The following is a 24,811-nucleotide window of genomic DNA, read 5'->3' on the forward strand; positions in this document are numbered from 1 at the left end:
CTATAGAGTTAGTTTACTTGCTTTGTATTGGATACATTCACATCTGAAGTCTTTAAATGTAGTAAATGTATAGACCCATACAGTTGATGGTTGTATGGCTGAAGAAAGCCTCCTTCAGCGATCAGTGCAAAGAAATAGAGGAAAACAACAGAACGGGAAAGACTAGAGATCTCCTCAAGAAAATCAGAGATACCAAAGGAACATTTCATGCAAAGATGGGCTCGATAAAGGACAGAAATGGTATGGACCTAACAGAAACAGAAGATATTAAGAAGAGCTGGCAAGAATACACAGAAGAACTGTACAAAAAAGATCTTCACGACCCAGATAATCACGATGGTGTGATCACTCACCTAGAGCCAGACATCCTGGAATGTGAAGTCAAGTGGGCCTTAGAAAGCATCACTACGAACAAAGCTAGTGGAGGTGATGGAATTCCAGTTGAGCTGTTCCAGGTCCTGAAAGATGATGCTGTGAAAGTGCTGCACTCAATATACCAGCAAATTTGGAAAACTCAGCAGTGGCCACAGGACTGGAAAAGGTCAGTTTTCATTCCAATCCCAAAGAAAGGCAATGCCAAAGAATGCTCAAACTACCGCACAATTGCACTCATCTCACACGCTAGTAAGGTAATGCTTAAAATTCTCCAAGCCAGGCTTCAGCAATATGTGAACCATGAAGTTCCTGATGTTCAAGCTGGTTTTAGAAAAGGCAGAGGAACCACAGATCAAATTGCCAACATCCACTGGATCATGGAAAAAGCAAGAGAGTTCCAGAAAAACATCTATTTCTGCTTTATTGACAATGCCAAAGCCTTTGACTGTGTGGATCACAAGAAACTGGGGAAAATTCTGAAAGAGATGGGAATACCAGACCACCTGATCTGCCTCTTGAGAAATCTGTATGCAGGTCAGGAAGCAACAATTAGAACTGGACATGGAACAACAGACTGGTTCCAAATAGGAAAGGGAGTATGTCAAGGCTGTATATTGTCACCCTGCTTATTTAACTTATATGCAGAGCACATCATGAGAAACTCTGGGCTGGAAGAAACACAAGCTGGAATCAAGATTGCTGGGAGAAATATCAATAACTTCAGATATGCAGATGACACCACCCTTATGGCAGAAAGTGAAGAGGAACTAAAAAGCCTCTTGATGAAGGTGAAAGTGGAGAGTGAAAAAGTTGGCTTAAAGCTCAACATTCAGAAAACGAAGATCATGGCATCCGGTCCCATCACTTCGTGGAAATAGATGGGGAAACAGTGGAAACAGTGTCAGACTTTATTTTTTGGGGCTCCAAAATCACTGCAGATGGTGATTGCAGCCATGAAATTAAAAGACACTTATTCCTTGGAAGGAAAGTTATGACCAACCTGAATAGCATATTCAAAAGCAGAGACATTACTTTGCCAACAAAGGTTCGTCTAGTCAAGGCTATGGTTTTTCCTGTGGTCATGTATGGATGTGAGAGTTGGACTGTGAAGAAGGCTGAGCGCCCAAGAATTGATGCTTTTGAACTGTGGTGTTAGAGAAGACTCTTGAGAGTCCCTTGGACTGCAAGGAGATCCAACCAGTCCATTCTGAAGGAGATCAGTCCTGGGATTTCTTTGGAAGGAATGATGCTAAAGCTGAAACTCCAGTACTTTGGCCACCTCATGCGCAGAGCTGACTCATTGGAAAAGACTCTGATGCTGGGAGGGATTGGGGGCAGGAGGAGAAGGGGACGACAGAGGATGAGATGGCTGGATGGCATCACAGACTCGATGGACGTGAGTCTGAGTGAACTCCGGGAGTTGGTGATGGACAGGGAGGCCTGGTGTGCTGCGATTCATGGGGTCGCAAAGAGTTGGACACGACTGAGCGACTGATCTGATCTGATGCTCATTAGTGGATGCAGAAGGTGATGCAATCAGTGTTGTTCCAGAAGAAAACCCAAAAGGGACAGGTTCAGGCAAGATCAAAACTGTCCAGTATTTAAAACTCAAAAATGAGATGAAGTGCCTGTGAAGGGCTGAGTAACTGTCAGTAAAAGCAATCTGACCATAGGTCAGGAGTCCTTCCTGGACCAAATGACTTCTACTATTCCTCCCATCCCAGTGCTAAGACTGGTGATTAATGTCACAGAGAACTTGAGTCTTTTTTTATGTTCATAGACATCTAAGCATTTGGAAATTTAACAGAACCATTTTTAGTAGTAAGAAATTGAAAGGCAGAGCTCTTAGTTAATCTTATGAATCATGGAATCTTAGTTTTCTAAATACTCTGGATAAGTTGGCAAACCGTCTGCAGTGCTGGGACTCAGAATCACGGCTGAACCAGTGTGTGAGAGTTGTGGCCCATGAGGGCCTGGGCATGTGCAAGGAATAGATACACTGGAGAGGAAGGACAGGGAAGGAGGAAAAGTGGAATAACACAAGTGACAGTAATCCTTATACCAATGCAATCATCAGAATAACCTTATCAGAGAATCATGACGATTCTCATTTTTTACTTGGAGGAACTGAATCTCAAGGTCATGAGCTCCAAGGCCATCAGTAAATGGCAGAGACAGGGCACAGACTGCACTGCTGTGATTCCTGATTTAGTTTGCCCCTATGTAAGGTGGACTCACCTGTGCAGCGGCTTGGTCAGTTTAGCATGGGTGGCTCTGTATTAAAGATGGGTCTAAGGAGAGAAGCTCATTCTGAATCCTGCCATAAGTCTCGTGAATTTAAAATATCAGTATTTTGGGAAGTATATTGCTCAGCCTTGACTGAAACTCACCTTTCTTTTTATGAGATGGAAATAATATTAATGAGTCCTATAAGTGCCTTAATTAATTAATTAATTTCTTTTTGCCATACCACGTACCTTGTTAGATCTTAGTCCCCCAACCAGGGACTGAACCTGGGCCACAGCAGTGAAAGTGCAGAGTCCTAACCACTGGACAGCCAAGGAATTCCCTATATCTATTAATATTATAAATTCAAACTCCCATTTTGAGACTGAGAGAGAATAGAAATGATTGAATCCATAATAAAAAGAAAGTGTGGAAATCAAGTTTTGATTTTGCTTTTTGACTCAAGCTTTGATATATGTTTCTCTATGTTCAAAACATAATCAATGTTTTCTTTGTGTTTGGTTATGTTTCTCTATTGTAGAAAGCATGAAATAAAGAAAACCCTCTCACCAACTTTTCTCACGTTATTCCTTACAGAGAGGGCTACAGACTAATTAAATATGGGTATACTGGCTATCAGAAAAACCTTTTCCTTTCTCTCTTCAAAACAGAGTAGATACATTCGAGACCAGCATAAGATCTGTTACTCCAGGACACTAATTCCTAACTGGAAATGATTCTGTCCCTTCCTCCATTCCAGGAGGACATCTGACACTTTCTAGAGATATTTTTATTGCCACAGCTGGGAATGATACTGGCTTCTAGCAGGTAAAAGTCAAGGATGCAGCTAAACCTCCTACAATCCACTGAACAGCCCAACGACAAACACTCATTTGGCCCAAATTGTCAATATTGCTAGGGCTGAGAAACCCTGGTCTAAGACCTGGTAATATGCTTGGGAGTTTACATACCTGGGCACCCTCATTTGCAAAATCTTCTAGCCCTCCAAACCTAGGGAATCTCAACACAGCAGAGCTGCCTAGAGCTCTGTGGAAAGAGAACATCTTGCCTGTATTCTCCATTAATTTTTACAAGTTCATAAACTGAGCTTAGATAATTATTTCCACTGTCTTCTTTCTCTATTTTTTTCTCATTATGCAAAGGCCAGCCGTATTTTGAGAATTTTTGCTTATCTGTTACTTTACATGATTTTTCATGGTTTGATTTTTAGGCCAGACTTTTCCTTTTTACTGAATTTTATTTTTTTACAAGAAGAAAATGTGGAAGAAGATTTGGTAAAAAACAAACAAACAAACAAAAAACCACCTCTTAAAATGTCTAATCTCTCTAAGAATAAGAACAATTATTGGAAACTTATGTCTCAGGTTTTCCGAATTAACACAAAATGGTTTCTGAACAACTACTCAAATGACTATTTCAGTAACATTCTCAATATTGATCATTTTTAAAAGTTTGGTATTTAAAAAAATTCAATCTTATTGATTCAACAACTGGACTGTATCTAAGAAGTATGCCAAAACAAGAGCTTGGTAACATGAAGTAGTTTTAAGACTTAAAAAGAAATGTTGAAAAAGAGTGCAAAAAGGTCACAGATAACAACAAAAAAACCATAAAAGGTTTTTTATGAACTTGCCCACCAAGGTGAAAAGGTAATGAGTATAAAGTCCAGATATGCCATTTATGATTTTTGAGACAGTCTGTCTCTATCACTTAAGCTTTGGCAAAATCCCCAGACCCACAGAGGAGCCTGAGTCATCTCTCATTCCTTTATTCTCTGTAAAAGGTGACCTGGGTGTATATTCTGTGACTGACTATGCTGAACATGCTGAAAAATCTGAGAGTAAAAAGCCAATGACATCAATCCTAGAGTGAGAAACATATTATTTCCTGGTAATGCATTTGGCCTTATCATAGAAACTAGATTTTTCTGGTCTTATGTTCCTTCAAATGTTCTAAACTTAGAGATATGTTGAAAATTTCTCATCTGTGCAACTTTTAGCATTGTTTGCTCTGTGTGGGTTTGGTATGAATCAACAAGAATCTGAAGGTTATTTGTCAACCCAAGAGACAAAGTCAGATAATCACAAAGTTGGCCTGAACTTTGAGTTCATAAGGATCATGATAGTTTTGCTGAACTAAGAAATAGTAGGGAATTTAAGGTAATGTGAGTGCTAAAGCAAGAAAACCGCTGACCACGGTAACAAAATAGCATCTAAAATGGTCTATAGAAACAGAGCATGGCTTCACCCAGATCCTCATGCAGCGCCCACTCCTTCACTGAGGGACAACTTTCGACTAAAAGACTTTCCCTGGGCCTTCCCTGGTGGTCCAGCATTTAGGACTCTGCACTTCCAATGCAGGGGCCATGAGTTGGATCACTGGTCAGGGGATGAGATCCCATATGCCACGGAGAGCTTTCAAAAAAACAAAAAAGACTTTCCCCAACTGCTCCTTACAGAGACACTTAGAAAAATGCTAAGTGACTTTTAATTTGATCCAGTCATTCTGTTCCTTAGCTGTAAGTTATAAATGCATTTATGTTTGATGGAAATCTATCAGAAGAATATTCATTAATCTTGAAGTTAACTTATGTTATTGTCCTTCATATTCTAAACATGAAGAGCATTAAATCAAGCTCATTTTTTCTAATATAAAAAAATAACATAGCAGTAAATAAAAAATAGATCTCCATTACTGTTAGAATCCATCACTATTTGTATTGATTTTACAGAGGCTTTTCTTATAGCTTACTTTTGTTAAATTTATATGTAAATTTTATGATATAAATTATATATATATATATATATCTTCACAGATGGTGCTAGTGGTAAAGAATCCACCTGGAATGCAAGAGATGCAGACAGACACAGGTTCAATCCCTGGGTTGGGAAGATTACCTGGAGGAGGGCATGGCAACTCACTCTAGTATTCTTGCCTGGAGAATCCCACGGACAGAGGAGCTTGGTGGGCTACAGTCTGATGCAGAGGGTTGCAAAGAGTTAGACATGACTGAAGCGACTTTGCATGCAACATGCACATATATATATCAAGCTGATAACACAACAAATATAATTTCATGGAAAATACTGGCTCATTTACATGAAGAAACTGTAAGTGATATAGTGTAGGTTTATTTACTTAAAACTTTTCAATTGATCTGTTTATTAATCCAGAAATTCTAATTAGGGATTCTATTTAAAATTTTTCTTCTTAAATAATAGATAAAATGTATTGTGAGCTCCTTAGGTTATCTGGACACATTATTTAAGCCTCACAATAGCCCCAAGAAGTAGGAACTAACATTATCTTCATCAAACAAATGCAAAAAATAAGGCAAAGAAATTAAGAACCTTGCCCAAGGTCAGGCAGGAGGTGGCGGAGTCTGATTTTAAAGCGGAGTCTGCCTGACTTGGAGCCAAAAGCCTAACACAGAGTACCATAAACTTTTCATTAGTCTAGGTATTACTTTATGGACTACAGCAATAAAAGCACATTGTTTTAAAGTAGTTTATAGTTAAGAATTTATCATAAATTCAAATTGACTTTTTCTTATTAGTTCCAATTACTAAGCTTTTAACATATGTTAGCCAATATTCTACCCTCAAACCTCAAAGTATTTTTGTAATAAAGTTTTATTCATGTTCAGTTAAAAATCCCATGAGATTTACTATAATTTTCCATTGAAGAAAGACATTAATATTGCAAGCTAAATTTAGAACTATATATCAAGAGTCTTAAAAATATTTATACCCTATAACTTAGAAATTCTATTTCTAGAGAATTTATCCACCAGAAATAGCTAAAATATACATAAATATTTTATTAAAAACATAGTTATTTATATATTTTTATAAAATCAAAATTTGGAAGTAATAAAAATATATTGAGGAATGGTTGGCATGCCATTTCAAGCGATATTTATAAAGAGTTTACTATCCAGTGGAAAAACACTTGTGTTATATGTTTATTTTACATATAACATCAAAAGGTATTAATATTGTTAAAATGTCCATACGGCACAAGGTAACCTACAGATTTAATGCAATCTTTATCAAAATGTGAAATACCTATATCTATTGTAATATAATATATATAATGTAATGTTATATATTATCCATTATATTTATACTATACATTCCATTATATATTATATACATTATCTTATTTTATAAATTATATTTTACTTCATATATATAGTGACTTATTACTCACCATAAAAAAGAAGGAAATCCTCCCTTTTATGATAACATAGATGCATCTGGAGGACAGTGTGCGAAATGAAATGAGACAAGACAAATACTGTATACTCTGACTTAGAAGTAGAGAAAAGAGTGGTAATTTCTGAGGACTCAGGGTGAGATGGAATTTGGGAGATGATAAAAATGTAGCAACTTTCAGTTATAAGATAAATAAGTTCTGGCCATCTAATGTATGGCATGGTGACTACAGTTAATAATACTATCTGGTATATTTTATATTTGCCAACAGAATAGACCTTAAGTGTTCTCATCACACACACACACAAAGACAACTGTGTGATTACTATGTGGATATGTTAATTAGCATGATTATGGTTAATTATTTCACAATGTATAGGTATATCTTAAGTTACTACTTTTTATACCTTGTGTGTGTGTGTGTGTGCACGCGCACATGCGTGTGTGTGTGTGCACGCTCAGTCGTGTCAGACTCTTTGTGACTCTATGGGTTGTAGCCCACCAGGCTCCTCTGTCCATGGAATTTTCCAGGTAAGAATACTGGAATGAGTTGCCATTTCCTTCTCCAGGGTATCTTTCCAACCCAGGGATTGAACCTGTGTCACCTGTGTCTCCTGCATTTGTAGGCGAATTCTTTACCACTGAGCCACCTGGGAAGCCCCTTTTTATATCTTAAATACATACAATTTTTATTTGTCAATTATACTCAAAAAAGCTGGAACAAAACCAAAAACTTAAAATGAAAAGTTATGAACAGAATTATTAAAACTTAGTAATTTTCACCCTCTGTGAATCAGGTTTGACTTGCCATGAATCCCACTGGTGCAGCTGAGGTAGTCAGTAGAGTTAAAGGTCCCGAGTTAGGAAACACAGGAAACTCAGTTCCTTCAAGTACAAACCCCACCAGACTATTAACCTGGCCACTGCAATAGAATCTCATTGTCCTGGCTATGACAACGCATGACTTGCTATATCACATCCCAGCTTTGCCTCTTGGCTCATCTGGATATTCTATATGCTGGCAATGTCTAAAAACAATGGCCTTTGGAAGCCACCGCAGCCACCGCAGTTACTGAGAGAGACCAAAGGAGATTGCCACAATGAGATAGCTTGCATCTATCTTGCTACTCTGGAGGCTGATCTTGTTTGTAGAGGGGAAATAAAGTATGAATGGCAGAGGGAGAGGGAGTGGGTGTGAGAGTAAATTCTTGTCTTCTAAAATAATCAAGTTTCATGTCTACTTGAAGGATGGCACAAATTGCAAAGCCATGGCCTTTTAGAGGTTGAGAAAGGCCTTAGCCATGTCCATTTGAGTTTACTGCATATTTTTGAGAAGAAAAAAAACCAATGCATAGTCAGAAAACTATATTTTAAATATTTAGTCCTCTCAAATATAGCCTTTAAGTAGCCAATTATAAAATTGCCTACTTCCAGATAAGTATAAATATAAATATCTTATAATAATGCAATTTAAAAAACCTTTTATAAAACACCCTCTAAGAAGATTTGCATGGTGAAAAAAAATAAAGTTTGGGAAACACTGCATTTTGCTATAGTCTTCTTGACTATTGACAGTACATGTTGGCATATTTAAGACTCCCAGACATTCCACAAGATAGAAATGTTTAGCTTTGCTTATCTCATTGTTTCTCAAACATAATGAATCACAACTTCATCTTTTTCAAACATAAAGAAAAATGAATTGAAATACACTTTGGGAAGTGTTCCTCTAGGTAGATCAGCGTCCAAATCTCTTTCTTTCTCAGTCTCTTTTCCCGTGTGAAATGACCTCGACCTCAAACCACTTCTCAGCTGCTTCCCCAAACTAAAATATAACCCTAAAATACAATGCAGAACTTGACAAGAACTGGATTCATTCCTGGGATGTTGCCAGTGGATGTCATACATCAACTCTCATCTGAAGAGAATCCATGTTCAGCCAGGAGGATATTCAGCTCCCAGTCCAGTTGGTCCTTACAATTCCTACACCACCAGCAAAAGTTCTCACCAACTAAGGTTTCCTTGTTCTGTGTGTATGTGTGCATATATGAAGTAGACATCTTTCCATTAGGAACTGGGCACTGGCTGAGGTGCCAATTAATTTTGCATAAGCTGCCACTGCACCCTTGGATGCTAATCCGCTCATTCATAACCACAAGCTATTGTGCTAGGGTCATGTACATGACTTGTGCCTCCAGCCCTGGGATTTATTTAGTCCTTAGCCTCTAGTTCCTGCAGCTGTGTCCTTTCAATGACTGCTTTATGGTGGCCAAGAGAGTTGAGGGCGGCTGCCAGGACTCTGAGATCTGGAGGAACACATGGACGCATTATTCTTCTCTGAACCTTTCCAATTCCTGTTCCGGTCAGATGGGGGAGATGGTGGGAGGATATCTCTGAAGCAGCCCAGCACTTACTGTTGATGGTATTATTCGTGTCTGACATTATTGCAAAAGAACAGACTTAAATTTTACCCTCCGTGTGTTCTTCAGGGTAAGGTTAATTACCAAAGTGTCATAATGCAAAACATAAATTCTGAATTTATCTCCTGGGTTGTTTTGTAAGAACTGCTATGGAGTCATTATTTTTTGCTTACTCTAAGACTACACATTGGATCCAGTCTGCTTCAGACAAGAGTCCAGGAAAGAGGGCTTACTATGCTAATTGAATACTAATTAGGCTTTTGCTTAAGTTGTTTTGTGTTACAGTCATTTGCAACTACATTTTTTTCTGTATTTATGTCAAGGGGAAAAGAATACCTCAAAGGTAGCAAGATTCTTACTTAACCTGAATATTTGGAATAAAGTATCTTGCCACTTTTTTTTTGGTACTTGTAACATTTGTGAAGGGTTTTGTTCTGCACTAAGAAAAAGCAAAATATCATCATCATTATTACTGGCCTTTGTTCACAATGGACTTCATCCAGACTCTAACCAGTGACTCTATGACTAACAATCTGAGTCACTAAGTTTCACATGTTTATGAATTTCAACACAATTCCCAGGCTGAGAGTTTTTTTTGTTTATTTTCATGTTTCAGGACTCAGAAAAAAGTAAATGCCCTTCTGGATTTCAAATCTGGTGTCACTGAGTGACTGCTCAGAACAACTCAGCACATAGACCGAATCACTCCTTCAATAAAGATTAATATTGGCAAAAGTTCAAGAACTACCAACTGTCAAAAGGTTAGTATATTCTTTTGTTGAGGGAAACACATTAAATGAAACCACCTACCCTGGCCAGGCACAATTACCGTATCTGTGAGTTATTTTATGACAGGAGGTCCTGGTGAGGAACATGTAACTAACAAGCCACCACCAACTGGAAGAACTGGGGAAATGTCAAAAGAAGACTCCAGTGTCCTATCACTTCCCAGAATCCTTGCTGGCATCCACCGTGACTGAGCCATGTGTGTGCCACCAAGGAATGATTACCCAGAGAAAACCCGGAAACTAATCCCATCACCGTAAAACCTGAGACTGTGTGCCACGTTGCAGAGCAGTTCTCCTGGGTTCCCTCACCCTCCTGTTCTCCACCCAGGTGCCCCTTCCCAATAAGGTCTCTTGGTTTGTCAGCACGTGTGTGTCTTTGGACAATTCATTTCTAAGAGATAGACAAGAGCCCGTTTTCGGGCCTTGGAATCAGTTCCCCTTCCTGCAACACTTTCAGGACAAAAGCCTTTAGCCTGGTAGAGATTTCAGGTAACCATAAATATCTGCATTTTCACCATGGTACTGAAACTAGACAATTTCAGAATTGAAAATGCAGGAACCTCCAACTAAAAAGTGGATCAAGAGAAGGACTGAAAAATGCAAGTATATTTACTGGTTATTAACTTTGCAAAGATGTAGTCCTTATCCTTATAGCTTCTTCAAAGGAGTATCAGAAAATGGACAATCTAAGCTAAAATACCATTTTTTGTGTGAAAAATTCCATTATTTTAATGATTTTCTTTTTTTTTTTTTTTTACTGTATCCACTCTCATACCAGTTCCACCTTGTCCCTAGATTATAACTGTCCCTGATTGGTCACCCTACACCCATCTTAAAAAGGCAATTACTGTGTCATTTTCCCATCAGATAACATTATAAACATTTGGTCACACACTGTCACAGCATCTCAAAGTAACACCTTACAGTTTTATAGCATTTTTCAAAGGATTCTCTCGCATGTCACCTCACGTTAATCTCATCTTCACATCCAGTAGAGCAAAAAAAACAAAACAAAAAAACAAACTTCATATGCAGTATTGTCCTTCTTACTGATGAGAAAATTGAGGCATATTGTTGGACGTAATTGGTTTAGCCTCATTATCTAACTTCATATGGATTATTACTAAAAAAATCAGAATCGCTGTCTAAAGCCATTGCAGTAGATGCATAACAGAAATCTGAGATTTAAAAAGAATTTTTGCCTCTTGGTCCTCATATCAGGATTAAGAATAAAGTCAGGATGGATGATGTTATTCTTGGGTATTGGTTTTGGCAAATGCGATTTGTGATGTCAAATGTATACTGTATTACATTAATGTAGTCCAAAGTAGAGAAGCATAATTAGATCACCCAAAATGTTATCAAAATATACAAAGGTAATAAATAAAATGAATTCAATTTAACAAACCATTTGTGCACATTCCGTATTCTTCACAGGATGTCCTGTGGATCTCTATAGGATCTTCTTGAGATTCTGTGATCATTCAAGTAAGTGACTTTTTTTTTTTTTCATTGTGAACCTACTGGATTTTACATTTAAATTAATGGCCTTTTTAAGGAAAGATTTATCTGCCATTTCCTTTACATCTTTCACAGTGCCTGGGCTGAGCACACAGTAGTAGCTTTTTTATTTCTTTAGAGCAGCTACATCTGTAACTGATACTGAAGTTTCTTGTTCCCAAGGCCCATGTACCCACGGGTAAACCTGACTTTGCCTCAGTAACAGTGGGATTCCTTAAGGTAAACCACTGCATTCCAACCTCTGAGTGTCTCAGCAGTTCAGGTGTCTGAATCTGAGCACACAGCTTCTCCACCGTAACCTGCCCCGACGTGAGGTGGCTGGCTTCCCAGCAGAGTCTTCTGGACACTTTAGTCTGATGATCACCTTCAGTTCCTGGAAATTTTAGTGACTTTGGTTGTGAAGATGCTTCCTGGGCTTGGTCTTCGACAATGAAAATAGAAGATGGTGCCTCACTTTTGAGAAAAGAGGTGGGTCAGACTATAAAAATCGCCCCAAACAAGGACGTCTGACTCTTTTATCTGTGCAAGAAGCATCTAAACGCTAGTTAACAGGGGCCTCCCCGCCGCCCTTCCCCTGCCCCTCCGCAGTCCCCCCAGGACAGCGCCTAATCTCAGCGATGCACGTGCTGGCTGTAGACACCCAAGAGGCTGAAGGCACATAGGGCTGAGTCAGGCCACGTCGAAATGACTAATATTTTCCCCACCCAGAGCGACATTCACGGATTGATAACTATTTCCCCCTCAAACCAAGCAAAATCAGCAGTCCTTCCCAGCTTTGCGCCCGAACTTGAAGATGAACAAAATAAGTCTTTCGGAGAGGCCTGAGTCCAGCTCGGGGCTTCAGACCAGAGCCGGCTGCAAAGGATGAAGTGAGATGGCAGAGACGAGGGCAGTGAATACATTTAAAGGGACAGCCGGGCCCTGGAGGAAGGGACAAAGAACCAGGACCCTCTAAGGGGGAAGGCTGAGATTAGGGTTTGAATTAACAAAAGATTCATGATAGAAGGCTCGTGAATCTGACAAGAGCTATGGCTTTAAGCTGCAACCTGAAACAATTAAACTCTGACCATACGTTCTTTAAAAAGTGGTGAAGTGAATGACGTCTAAAAAAGCTCTCCCTCCTCCCCCTCTCCGCCCTGAAAGCAGTAAAGGAAGGGCCTGCTTTCCAAGTCCAGACCCTGTAACCGCGGGTTTGGTTCAAGGGTAAACCGCCGCACAGCTCTTTCCAACTCCTGGCTGGGCAGTTAGAGGGTTTTAAAAACACGTCGTAGTTTGGTTCACAGCCGCACTTCGAGAACATCCCATACCGCAGGCTCTTTCGCGGATTTACTTGCGGTCAAGAGCACCCAAAAGTCAGCAGGCAGGATTCCAGGACCTTGTTAGCCTGAAAGCGGGGACGACAGACTTAGGGAGGCAGGGGACCTGGGCACGTCTTCTGTTGCAGCATGGGCGAGCTGCGTGCAGCTTGCGTCCCCCGGGTCCCCGAGCTCGCAGACGGGCGGTGGCCGCAGGGGACCCGCGCTCAGGTGGAGCCGGCCTCGCGGCAGCTGCGCCCCAACCCCCTACCCGCCCCCACCGACGCCCCGGGCCCTTCCCCTCCCCCCGACCCTGCCCCGCCCCGCGCCCGAGGACCCGCCCGGGATGCGGGCGCTGGCCAAAGCGCTGGAGTCCCGCCAGGCCTGGGGTCCTGGGTGCGCAGCGGCTCTCCCGCCCTAAGGCCAGGGGCGGAGCGGTCTCCCCTCTCCCCGCTACCCACCCTCTCCCGGCCCGTCACCCTCCCCTCTCGCTCCTTTCGTTCCCGCTTTCCCCGGAGAAACATGGCCGGGAACCGTGAGGAGGCGCCAGACTACGGGCAAGGCGTCGTGGTAAATGCAAACTCCGATTTCGAGGCCGAGGCGCGCGCTCCCCGCCCCTCCTTCGTTTGCAGCCCCCCTCCCCCACCTCCTTTTTAGATTAAACGCCCGAAATGCATTCGGGAGCGAGCTGGCCACGGCTTTGTTCTTCCCTCCCAGCGGGTCGCTTCCATCCTCCCCCTCCCCCGACTGACCCCGCGATTAACAACCCTTCCCCCGGGTCCTCGGTGTCCCCACCGCCCCCCGACAGCCATCCGCTACTCCCCAGGGTTGAGCCCGCGTGGTTCCGGGTCCCACTCCCGCTGGCCACCAGGAGTCACCTCTGGGCGCCGGGGGAGGGGCGGGGGCTGAGAGGACTTACGTGCTCCCTCCCGACTCCCCCAGCGCGGGCTTCACGTGTTGTTTTCAAAAAAGATACTAGAGTTGGCCAGGGCAGCTAGGACATAAAGTTTGAGATTTGAAACGCCGACCAGGGCTCTTACTGTGGGGCCTCTGCACGAGCTACGGACACGAGAGCGCCCCTCGAGAGAGCATCCGTGTCTGCAAAAGGACCCGCTGAGCGAACTCGAGAGCATGTGTATGGAGTATCAGAAGGTGTGGGAGGCTGGGCTCGCAGACCAGATCCTCTTTATCCCTGGGAGCCCCACAAAGTCAGCCATCGCCCGGTGGGTACCCAAGGATCAATATTCTGGAATCAAATCTGGTCTTGCCATACAGGCTGCTGGCTTCTTTGGAAGGTAGTGGTTTTAACGTGTCAGGTTTAAAGTGAAACTGTGGCAAGGGTGGTGGGTGGGTGGGGCCAACTTCCTACTTTAAGATTCTTTGTTCAGAAATCAGCCTGTAATGTACAGATAATCCTGTCTGTGACTGAGTCCTGCAGGAGTGGGAGGGTTGGATTAAGAAACATCTCATTGTAACTGATCTGTTCGGGTTGAACTCTGTTGCCCAGGGTTAATTTCACAGCCAGGCCTGTTAGTCTTAAAGGAGTTCATTTATTTGTTCATTGGGCTCCTGTTTATTCTACTGCTGGGTACCTCCAGGCAGTGTTCTAGTCTCTGGGAAAACCAGACAGACCCCTGTGTTCGTGGACCTTACATTCTAGAGAGGAACACAGGCAAGCAGTGTGAAAGCGTCTGCACGAAGAATATGCTCTCAGACAGTGATACGTGCAGGGAAGAGAAAAGAGAGTCTTGAGATAGTGATTGGAGGAGGGCTGGGGCTGCTGATTTAGCTCAGATGGTCAGGTTGGCCCCCTGAGTGACATCTAAGCCAAGAGCGGAAGGCTGAGGGGGAGGAAGCTGAGGGGGAGGCTGAAGATTGAAGAAGGGTACCTGTAGCAAGTCCCCTACATACGAACAAGTTCCGTTCAGAGAGCAAGTTCACAAGTCCAATTGGTTTGTATGTCCAACAATAAGCCTAGGTACCCAACTAACATAATTGGTTGTATAGTACTGTACTATAATGTTTATAATATTTTTCACAAATAATATATTAAAACAAAAAATAAAACATTTTAAATCTTACAGTACAGTACCTTGAAGAGTACAGTAGTCCAATACAACAGTTGGTATACTGTAGGGGACTTATTCTCCAAGACAGCACCTGCTAAGGGCAAAGAAATTGTTATAGTCTGAGAAGGAATCGTAACACCCAGCTTATGCTTTTTGAAAAAACGATCACTCCACTTGCCATGCAGACGATGGTCAGGCCTAGATTTGGGGTGAACACGTGTGAAAAGAGGAAGTCATTCAGTTCAGTTCTGGACAAGTTGAGTCTCTAATGCCTGTAAAGCCTATGGGTCAGGATGCACGGGAAGCAGTTTGAAATTCCTGTTTGGACTTCAGGAGGGTGACTGGATAGACTGGAAATCATCAGCAAACAGAAATATCTGATGCTTATCAGTGGGCTTCCCTGATAGCTCAGTTGGTAAAAAATCTGCCTGCAATGCAGGAGATCCTGGTTCGATTCCTGGGTCGGGCATAGGCTACCCACTCCAGTATTCTTGGACTTCCCTTGTGGCTCAGCTGGTAAAGAATCCACCTGCAATGCGAGAGACCTGGGTTCGATCCCTGGGTTGGGAAGATCCCCTGGAGAAGGGAAAGGCTACCCACTCCAGGAATCTGGCCTGGAGAATTCCATGGAATGTATAGTCCATGGCATCACAAAGAGTCGGACATGACTGAGTGGCTTTCACTTGGCAGTGGATGGGGATACCTGGTGAACATGGTGGGGAAATAAAACTTGTTAAGGGTAGAAACCCAGACGTATGAGACTTAGTGGGAGAAGCCAGATAAGGAGACCAAGAAGGAGTAGGAGAGAGCAGATAGGGTGATCAGTGCCTAAGGAACAGAGTTTTATGGAGGTAAGGGGGCAAAAGCAGGGGCTTTCCTCATGGCTCAGATAGTAAAGAATCTGCCTGCAATGTGGGAGACCCAGGTTTGATCCCTGGATCAGGAAGATTCCCTAAAGAAGGAGCTGGCAACCCACTCTAGTATCCTTGCCTGGAGAATCCCATGGACAGAGGAACCTGGCAGACTACAGTCCAAGGGATAACAAAGCACTGGACACAATTGAGCACACACACATGTTCATGAGGGGGTTAAGATTGAGCAGGAGGGTCACATGCTGCAGAAAGAACAGGTAGCATCAAGATGGCAAAGCCAGTTATGAAGCCAGCAGTAGTGAGAGTCTTTCAAACAACTATGCCATCAGTAGAATGGTTAAATACAGTAAATACTATTATGGCCATCAGGCTTCCCCATCCCTGGGATTCTCCAGGCAAGAACACTGGAGTGGGTTGCCATTTCCTTCTCCAATGCGTGAAAGTGAAGTCGATCAGTCGTGTCCGACTCCTAGCGACCCCATGGACCGCAGCCTACCAGGCTCCTCCGTCCATGGGATTTTCCAGGCAAGAGTACTGGTGTGGGGTGCCATTGCCTTCTCTGTTATTTAATAATAGGTACTCTTAATAAGGGGTGAGGCCAATCAATGTGACTAATTGGAAAGGTAGATTTTTAAAGTCTAAAAAGCAAATGGTGGAACAGTGAATAGCCCAATCTGTTGGTGTTAAAAGAAGCCCTCTTGAAAACAAGGTAATTTGGTGAAAGATAAAGGAAGGCAGTGTGAGGGTTCACCGAGGTTGGAAATAATCAATGTATTGTGGAGATATTCCCTGCACTCGTGTCATTCTCTCCAGTAGAGCTTGGGATAATTAGATTCACATCAAGTTGGCTATGGGCAGGCAAGACAAATTCACAAGAGTGAATTCAAGGTGAGCTAATGGCGTCAAGGGTCAGGAGGATAAAGAAAGCTCAGGAGGAACGGTATATTGGGGAAGTATATACTTCTTGAGAGCCCCTCAAGAAGGGGTTGCAAAAAGCCAAAGGGAAATTTCAGTACGTGTGGGAAAAGGGATAGGTAATAACATTGGGTTGGCCAAAAGGTTCGTTCAGAGCTGGGGCTGCTGTGGCAGATGGGCTGTGGCCAAGGTGGAGGGGCAAGTCGTTTGAGCTAAGGTGGGTGAAGTTGCCTCAAGGTGGAGTAGCTAGCATGATCATCGGGGTGTGTATTGGAGTATCCAGAAATGATGTGGTGAAGAGAACTCTGAGTTGGTAGAAACTTGGTGATGAAGATGGCAAGGGGCCTAGATGACTTAAGCCTAAAATGAGTACAGTTTTTGCAAGAGAAGGGAAAATGAAGAGATGGAAACTGGCTCTTGGGTGCAGATGGCTTTCAGTTGAATTGGTGAGATGAGACATTAGTAGGTTATTAACAGTACATGGGATGGCCAAGCCAGAGATGTGGCCCTGGGTTCAGATACTCTGCTTAGGATAGCTGGTCACCAGTGTCCCCCCGCTAACCCTCACCTGACTCCTCCGCTGGTGTATCTTTGTTACTTCTCAGGGATAGAAAAGATCTTTACCTGTCTGCCCTTTGGGCATCAGGTTTATTAGATATGTTTTACAGAACCATTATCAGAAGAACCATAGTTAGTACCTACACGTGTGCATTTGGTAGGAAAATAAGGAGAAGAGGAAAATATAAAATATTTGTGCTTCTGTTGTCTCCCTCCCCATCTGTCCATGGAAACGTGGCAGGAATCAGAAAATCCATCAGAATCACAACTTTCCTAGGGGTGATGATTTTCACCTTCCAGGTGTAGAACCTTCCATGGGAGAGGAAGGCATGCAGGACACAAGGTATTATTTGGCCTGTGTGGTTCCTCCTTAGTTCTCCTTCTTTTCAGACTCTGTTTAGACTCAAGTTTCTCAACATGTGGCTCTGAGGTGTTCGTCGCAGTGCACCTCCCTCCCTGGTTCTGGGCCTGGACTAGTGACCCCAGCTGGGCCAACTCCTGTTCTTGTCTGGGATTCCTGGAAGCAGACTCCCTTCCTCTCCTGCGATGGATGGGTTGATGTGAACCTGAAATTGAAAGCCGCCATGGTCACTGCCAACAAAGGTCCGTCTAGTCAAGGCTATGGTTTTTCCTGTGGTCATGTATGGATGTGAGAGTTGGACTGTGAAGAAAGCTGAGCGCCGAAGAATTGATGCTTTTGAACTGTGGTGTTGGAGAAGACTCTTGAGAGTCCCTTGGACTGCAAGGAGATCCAACCAGTCCATTCTGAAGGAGATCAGCCCTGGGATTTCTTTGGAAGAAATGATGCGAAAGCCGAAATTCCAGTACTTTTGCCACCTCATATGAAGAGTTGACTCATTGGAAAAGACTCTGATGCTGGGAGGGATTGGGGGCAGGAGGAGAAGGGGACGACAGAGAATGAGATGGCTGGATGGCATCACTGACTCCCTGGATGTGAGTCTGAGTGAACTCTGGGAGTTGGTGATGGACAGGGAGGCCTGGTGTGCTGCGATTCATGGTGTCGCAAAGAGTTGGACACGACTGAGCGACTGAACTGAACTGAACTGATGGTCACTGCCTGAAGGAGAGAGTGGGGCCCGTGGTCTGGGGCTTAGCAGCAGAGAGGTGCCGAGATTAGCCTTTTGTGTATGTTTCCAAACTGTTTTTATGCCCAGAGCAGCCAACTTGAAAAATAAAGCAGGAAATATTCTAAGCAAAAAATTAAGTTTTAATGACTTAGAAAGAAGTCTTTAGTATATCTTCAAATGGGGAACAGAGGGTCTGAGGGAGTTCAGAGGCTTGGATGTGATGTAAAATGGCTTGGTGAATGTGTTTGTCACTTCCCCAGCTTGGCCATATTTTGCGTCTTTGAACAGAGAAAGCATTGTTCTGAAAAAACTTAGAGCGTATTATCTGTGATACTGAAACTATTTAAAGACTTGTTTTGATTTTTCAAAAAGCAGATGAATAACATAATTATCTGCAGTTCCCAACAGCCTCCATTCCCTCAGGTTTGGGACACATTTACAGTGCAATTTTGCATGCACTATTAAGGATAAACCAGCAGTTCCCTCATCTCTAATTGTCTTTAATCTCAACAGTGAAAATGAACTATTTCAGACTCATTTGGAAATAGACTGGTTTGGCTTATAGAATAGTGTTTAGAGAAACACGTTTCTTCTACTTTTAAATTTGCAGCTTTAACTCAGGCCATAAGACTTTAGCAAAGAGGTTTGAGGCACTTTTTTAAGTTAATTAAAACATAATTTTTTTTCTTTTTTTTTTTTTAATTTTATTTTATTTTTAAACTTTGCATAATTGTATTAGTTTTGCCAAATATCAAAATGAATCCGTCACAGGTATACATCTGCTCCCCATCCTGAACCTTCCTCCCTCCCCATACCATCCCTCTGGGTCGTCCCAGTGCACTAGCCCCAAGCATCCAGTATCGTGCATTGAACCTGGACTGGCATCTCGTTTCATACATGATATTTTACATGTTTCAATGCCATTGTCCCAAATCTTCCCACCCTCTCCCTCTCCCACAGATTCCATAAGACTGTTCCATACATCAGCGTCACTTGCTGTCTCGTACACAGGGTTATTGTTAGCATCTTTCTGAATTCCATATATATGCGTTAGTATACTGTATTTATGTTTTTCCTTCTGGCTTACTTCACTCTGTATAATAGGCTCCAGTTTCATCCACCTCATTAGAACTGATTCAAATGTATTCTTTTTAATGGCTGAGTAATACTCCATTGTGTATATGTACCACAGCTTTCTTATCCATTCATCTGCTGATGGACATCTAGGTTGCTTCCATGTCCTGGCTATTATAAACAGTGCTGCGATGAACATTGGGGTACACGTGTCTCTTTCCCTTCTGGTTTCCTCAGTGTGTATGCCAATTTTTAAGTAAACTATTGATGTTTCAGTATGTCTTACTGGTTAGCATTTATTGCAGGGCCATGTGGGAGACCCGGGTTCAATCCCTGAGTCGGGAAGATCTCCTGGAGAAGGAAATGGCAACCCACTCCAATATTCTTGCCTTGAAAATCCCATGGATGGTGGAACCTGGTAGGCTACAGTCCATGGGGTCGCAAAGAGTCGGACACAACTGAGCGACTTTAGGGACAGTGTAGACCAGATACTGGTGTAAGAGTTTTATATCCATTATCTATCTTATTTAATACTTCAGTATTCTTGCCTTGAGAACCCCATGCACAGTATGAAAAGGCAAAATGACAGGATACTGAAAGAGGAGCTCCCCAGGTCAGTAGGTGCCCAGTATGCTACTGGAGATCAATGGAGAAATAACTCCAGAAAGAATGAAGGGATTGAGCCAAAGCAAAAACAATACCCAGTTGTGGACGTGACTGGTGATAGAAGCAAGGTCCGATGCTGTAAAGAGCGATATTGCATAGGAACCTGGAATGTCAGGTCTATGAATCAAGGCAAATTGGAAGTGGTCAAACAAGATATGACAAGAGTTAACGTCGACATTCTAGGAATCAGTGAACTAAAATGGACTAGAATGGGTGAATTTAACTCAGATGACTATTATATCTACTACTGTGGGCAGGAATCCCTCAGAAGAAATGGAGTAGCCATCATGGTCAACAAAAGAGTCCGAAATGCAGTACTTGGATGCAATCTCAAAAACGACAGAATGATTTCTGTTCGTTTCCAAGGCAAACCATTCAATATCACAGTATTCCAAGTCTATGCCCCAACCAGTAACGCTGAAGAAGCTGAAGTTGAACGGTTCTATGAAAACCTTTTAGAACTAATACCCAAAAAAGATGTCCTTTTCATTATAGGGGACTGGAAGGCAAAAGTAGGAAGTCAAGAAACACCTGGAGTAACAGGCAAATTTGGCCTTGGAATACGGAATGAAGCCGGGCAAAAACTAATACAGTTTTGCCAAGAAAATGCACTGGTCATAGCAAACACCCTCTTCCAACAACACAAGAGAAGACTCTACACATGGACATCACCAGATGGTCAACACCGAACTCAGATTGATTATATTCTTTGCAGCCAAAGATGGAGAAGGTCTATACAGTCAACAAAAACAAGACCGGGAGCTGACTGTGGCTCAGATCATGAACTCCTTATTGCCAAATTCAGACTTAAAGTGAAGAAAGTAGGGAAAACCACTAGACCATTCAGGTCTGACCGAAATCAAATCTCTTCTGATTATACATTGGAAGTGAGAAATAGATTTAAGGGCCTAGATCTGATAGACAGAGTGCCTGATGAACTATGGACTGAGGTTCGTGACATTGTACAGGAAACAGGGATCAAGACCATCCCCATGGAAAAGAAATGCAAAAAAGCAAAATGGCTGTCTGGGGAGGCCTTACAAATAGCTGTGAAAAGAAGAGAAGCGAAAAGCAAAGGAGAAAAGGAAAGATATAAGCATCTGAATGCAGAGTTCCAATAGCAAGGAGAGATAAGAAGGCCTTCCTCAGCAATCAATGTAAAGAAATAGAGGCAAACAACAGAATGGGAAAGACTAGAGATCTCTTCAAGAAAATTAGAGATACTGAGGGAACATTTCATGCAAAGATGGGCTCGATAAAGGACAGAAATGGTATGGACCTAACAGAAACAGAAGATATTAAGAAGAGGTGACAAGAATACATAGAAGAACTGTACAAAAAAGATCTTCATGACCCAGATAATCACGATGGTGTGATCACTGACCTAGAGCCAGACATCCTGGAATGTGAAGTCAAGTGGGCCTTAGAAAGCATCACTATGAACAAAGCTAGTGGAGGTGATGGAATTCCAGTTGAGCTGTTCCAGGTCCTGAAAGATGATGCTGTGAAAGTGCTGCAGTCAATATGCCAGCAAATTGGAAAACTCATCAGTGGCCACAGGACTGGAAAAGATCAGTTTTCATTCCAATCCCAAAGAAAGGCAATGCCAAAGAATGCTCAAATTACCGCACAATTGCACTTATCTCACACGCTAGTAAAATAATGCTCAAAATTCTCCAAGCCAGGCTTCAGCAATATGTGAACCATGAACTTCCTGATGTTCAAGCTGGTTTTCGAAAAGACAGATGAAGCAGAGATCAAATTGCCAACATTTGCTGGATCATCGAAAAAGCAAGAGAGTTCCAGAAAAACATTTATTTCTGCTTTATTGACTATGCCAAAGCCTTTGACTGTGTGGATCACAATAAACTGGAAAATTTTTCAAGAGATGGAAATACCAAACCACTTGACCTGCCTCTTGGTCAGGAAGCAACAGTTAGAACTGGACATGGAACAACAGACTGTTTCCAAATAGGAAAAGGAGTACGTCAAGGCTGTATATTGTCACTCTGCTTATTTAACTTATGTGCAGAGTACATCATGAGAAACGCTGGTCTGGAAGAAGCACAAGCTGGGATCAAGATTGCCGGGAGAAATATCAGTAACCTCAGATATGCAGATCACATCACCCTTGCGGCAGAAAGTGAAGAGGAACTAAAGAGCCTCTTAATGAAAGTGAAAGTGGAGAGTGAAAAAGTTGGCTTAAAGCTCAATGTTCAGAAAATGAAGATCATGGCATCTGGTCCCATCACTTCATGGGAAATAGATGGGGAAACAGTGGAAACAGTGCCAGACTTTATTTTTCTGGGCTCCAAAACCACTGCAGATGGTGACTGCAGCCATGAAATTAAAAGATGCTTACTCCTTGGAAGGAAAGTTATGACCAACTTAGATAGCATATTCAAAAGCAGAGACATTACTTTGCCAACAAAGGTTCATCTGGTCAAGGCTGTGGTTTTTCCAGTGGTCATGTATGGATGTGAGAGTTGGACTGTGAAGAAGGCTGAGCACCAAAGAATTGATGCTTTTGAACTGTGGTGTTGGAGGAGACTCTTGAGAGTCCCTTGGACTGCAAGGAGATCCAACCAGTCCATTCTGAAGGAGATCAGCCCTGGGATATCTTTGTAGGGAATGATGCTGAAGCTGAAACTCCAGTACTTTGGCCACCTCATGTGAAGAGTTGACTCATTGGAAAAGACTCTGATGCTGGGAGGGATTGGGGGCAGAAGGAGAAGGGGACGACAGAGAATGAGATGGCTGGATGGCATCACTGTCTCGATGGGCGTGAGTCTGAGTGAACTCCGAGGGCTGGTGATGGACGGGGAGGCCTGGCGATTCATGGGGTCGCAAACAGTTGGACACGACTGAGCGACTGGACTGAACTGATCTTATTTAATCCTCAAGTTAGCCATATGTGGTAGGCATTGACTGTTTTATAGAAGAAAACCCCAACCCAGAGAGGTTAACGCCTGAGGTCCCATAGCTGGTAAATACACCCCCAGGTGTGTTAGGCTTCTGATCCATGCTCTTTACTGTTACTCCATGCTGCCTTTGAGCTACAGATTTCCAGTATGGTTTTTGTCTGTAGGTTTGATTGTTGTTGTTTTTTATTTGGCTGCACCGGGTCTTGGTTGCAGCATGTGGGATCTAGTCCCCTAACTAGGGATCGAACCTGGGCCTTTTGCATTGGGAGCACGGAGTCTTAACCACTGGACCACTAGGGAAGTCTCTATAGGTTTATTTTGTCATTTTATCATTCTTTTCTTTTTGGGAGGCATCATTTATTAAGCATTTATCATATATGGAAATGGAAATGTACTAGGAATCTAAGTACATTATTTGTTCTTTTTATCCTGAAAACAACCCTGTCTTTGGGTTTTTATTGTGTTCTATTTAAAGGAGGGGGAAATGAGTCTCACACAGAATTTTCCTCACATCCATAGTAAGTGTCAGAGCTGTGCCCCAGAACATGAACTAGAGAGTGGTCTCAGATTCAGCTGGGCAGGGGCTACCGCAGGATTTCACGGTGGGAGGAACAACCCCCAGTTCGTGCTGCCACTACTGCAAGGGCTCCAGGAGGTGGTGTATGGGTTCTGGCAGGGGAGCCAGAAGGTGCTGTGTCCCTGGGTGATCTTCCTGAGGCCAGGTGCTGCTCAGGCGTCTCTTCTGGTCTCTATCATGGCCTGCCAGCGAGTCTTCTGGAAGCTCCTCATGTTCAGCTGGTGGTTCCAGGCACTGACCAGCGGTGTTGAAAGTGAACAGCTGGCCCTAGGCCATCTCGGGGTGGAAACCAGCGTTGCTTTGTAAACAGATTCAATTGTGCCCCTAGCCGATTTGCTGGTCAAGGCAGAGCCGGTGTGACACTCTGCAAATACACAGATGACACATTGTTTGACCACCCGTCTGCCCTTGGTCAGGTAAGGATTTCCAGAGCCGTGAACAGTGGTGCTCTTTATCACGAGGAGATAGACTGAGGGTTGGGTAGCACGTGGGTGGAGACTGTCATTTATTCACTCAGCATTTTTGAGCACCTGTGGTATTCCGGGTTAGTGTTCTGAATGCTGGAATTTCAACAATGCATGAGACAGACAAAGTCTCTACCAGAAGGAGCTAACATTCCAGTGCAAGGAGATAAAACACACAAGCACATGTACACATGTCACACCCAGTGGAAATACATGCTGTGAAGGACAGTGAGGCTGAGTAAGAGAAGTACATAGATGTGTGGCAAGGAAGCGGTGTTTTTTTACATAGGTGTCCAGAAGGCCTCGCTGTGGAGGTGATGTTTGAGGGGAGACTTGAAGGAAGTGAAGGGTAAGCCATGTGGGCTTCCAGGGGATGAGCGTTGTAGGCAAAAGAAAAGCAAGTGTAAAGCTCTTGGGGCAGAAGATGCTTGGGACATTCAAGCATCAGGAAGGAGAATGGTGGCTGAAGCAGGACGGGGTTAGACAGCTCCAGGGATGAGTCAGAGGCCGCCGCCCCTGCAGGCCATGGTGGCAACTCCAGTTGTACTCTTAGTGAAATGGGAAGCCCTTGAAAAAATCTGAGCAGAAGCCTGCTATGATGCACATGAGGTACGTTTTTCAAAGGAGGACTCCAGCTGCCACGTGGGGGTGGAGGATGGGCGGGATGCCAGCACAGTGGAAGCAGGGAGGCAAAATTGGTAGCCATGGCAATGGTCCTGGAAGAAGTGGTGGTGGTAGGGA

The 24,811-nt window shown here is 42.9% G+C and overlaps 2 protein-coding genes and 1 long non-coding RNA gene across 4 annotated transcripts in view; 2 read left to right on the forward strand and 1 right to left on the reverse strand.

Annotated features, from left to right (window-relative positions):
- ENKUR (enkurin, TRPC channel interacting protein) overlaps window positions 1–11,600 on the forward strand; it is a 65,443-nt gene extending 53,843 nt beyond the window's left edge. The window contains exons 5-6 of one of the 2 annotated variants that reach the window (XR_015139659.1): window positions 9,876–10,020; window positions 11,485–11,600. Coding sequence is in view for 1 of the 2 variants with exons in the window: in XM_086334352.1 (XP_086190478.1) it covers window positions 9,876–9,926 (51 nt within the window). In the remaining variant the exon portion in view is untranslated. Of the gene's footprint in view, window positions 1–9,875; window positions 10,085–11,484 lie in introns of those variants that run through there. The other variant, XM_086334352.1, reaches the window with a different exon arrangement.
- LOC147361051 (uncharacterized) lies at window positions 10,750–14,023 on the reverse strand. Its single transcript, XR_015139663.1, has 2 exons — window positions 13,783–14,023; window positions 10,750–12,952 (listed from the first exon to the last, which is right to left on the reverse strand). It is a non-coding gene; the product is annotated as an uncharacterized LOC147361051 (long non-coding RNA).
- Window positions 12,947–24,811, forward strand: part of PRTFDC1 (phosphoribosyl transferase domain containing 1) — a 102,839-nt gene continuing 90,974 nt past the window's right edge. Inside the window, 1 exon segment of the mRNA XM_086334356.1 lies at window positions 12,947–13,433. Coding sequence (XP_086190482.1) covers window positions 13,014–13,433 — 420 coding nt within the window. The 5' untranslated portion in view covers window positions 12,947–13,013.

The sequence above is a fragment of the Bos grunniens genome, chromosome 13, assembly GCF_055505025.1.
Source record: "Bos grunniens cultivar Pamir isolate PY7600 chromosome 13, Bosgru_T2T1.0, whole genome shotgun sequence".
Lineage (NCBI taxonomy): Eukaryota > Metazoa > Chordata > Mammalia > Artiodactyla > Bovidae > Bos > Bos grunniens.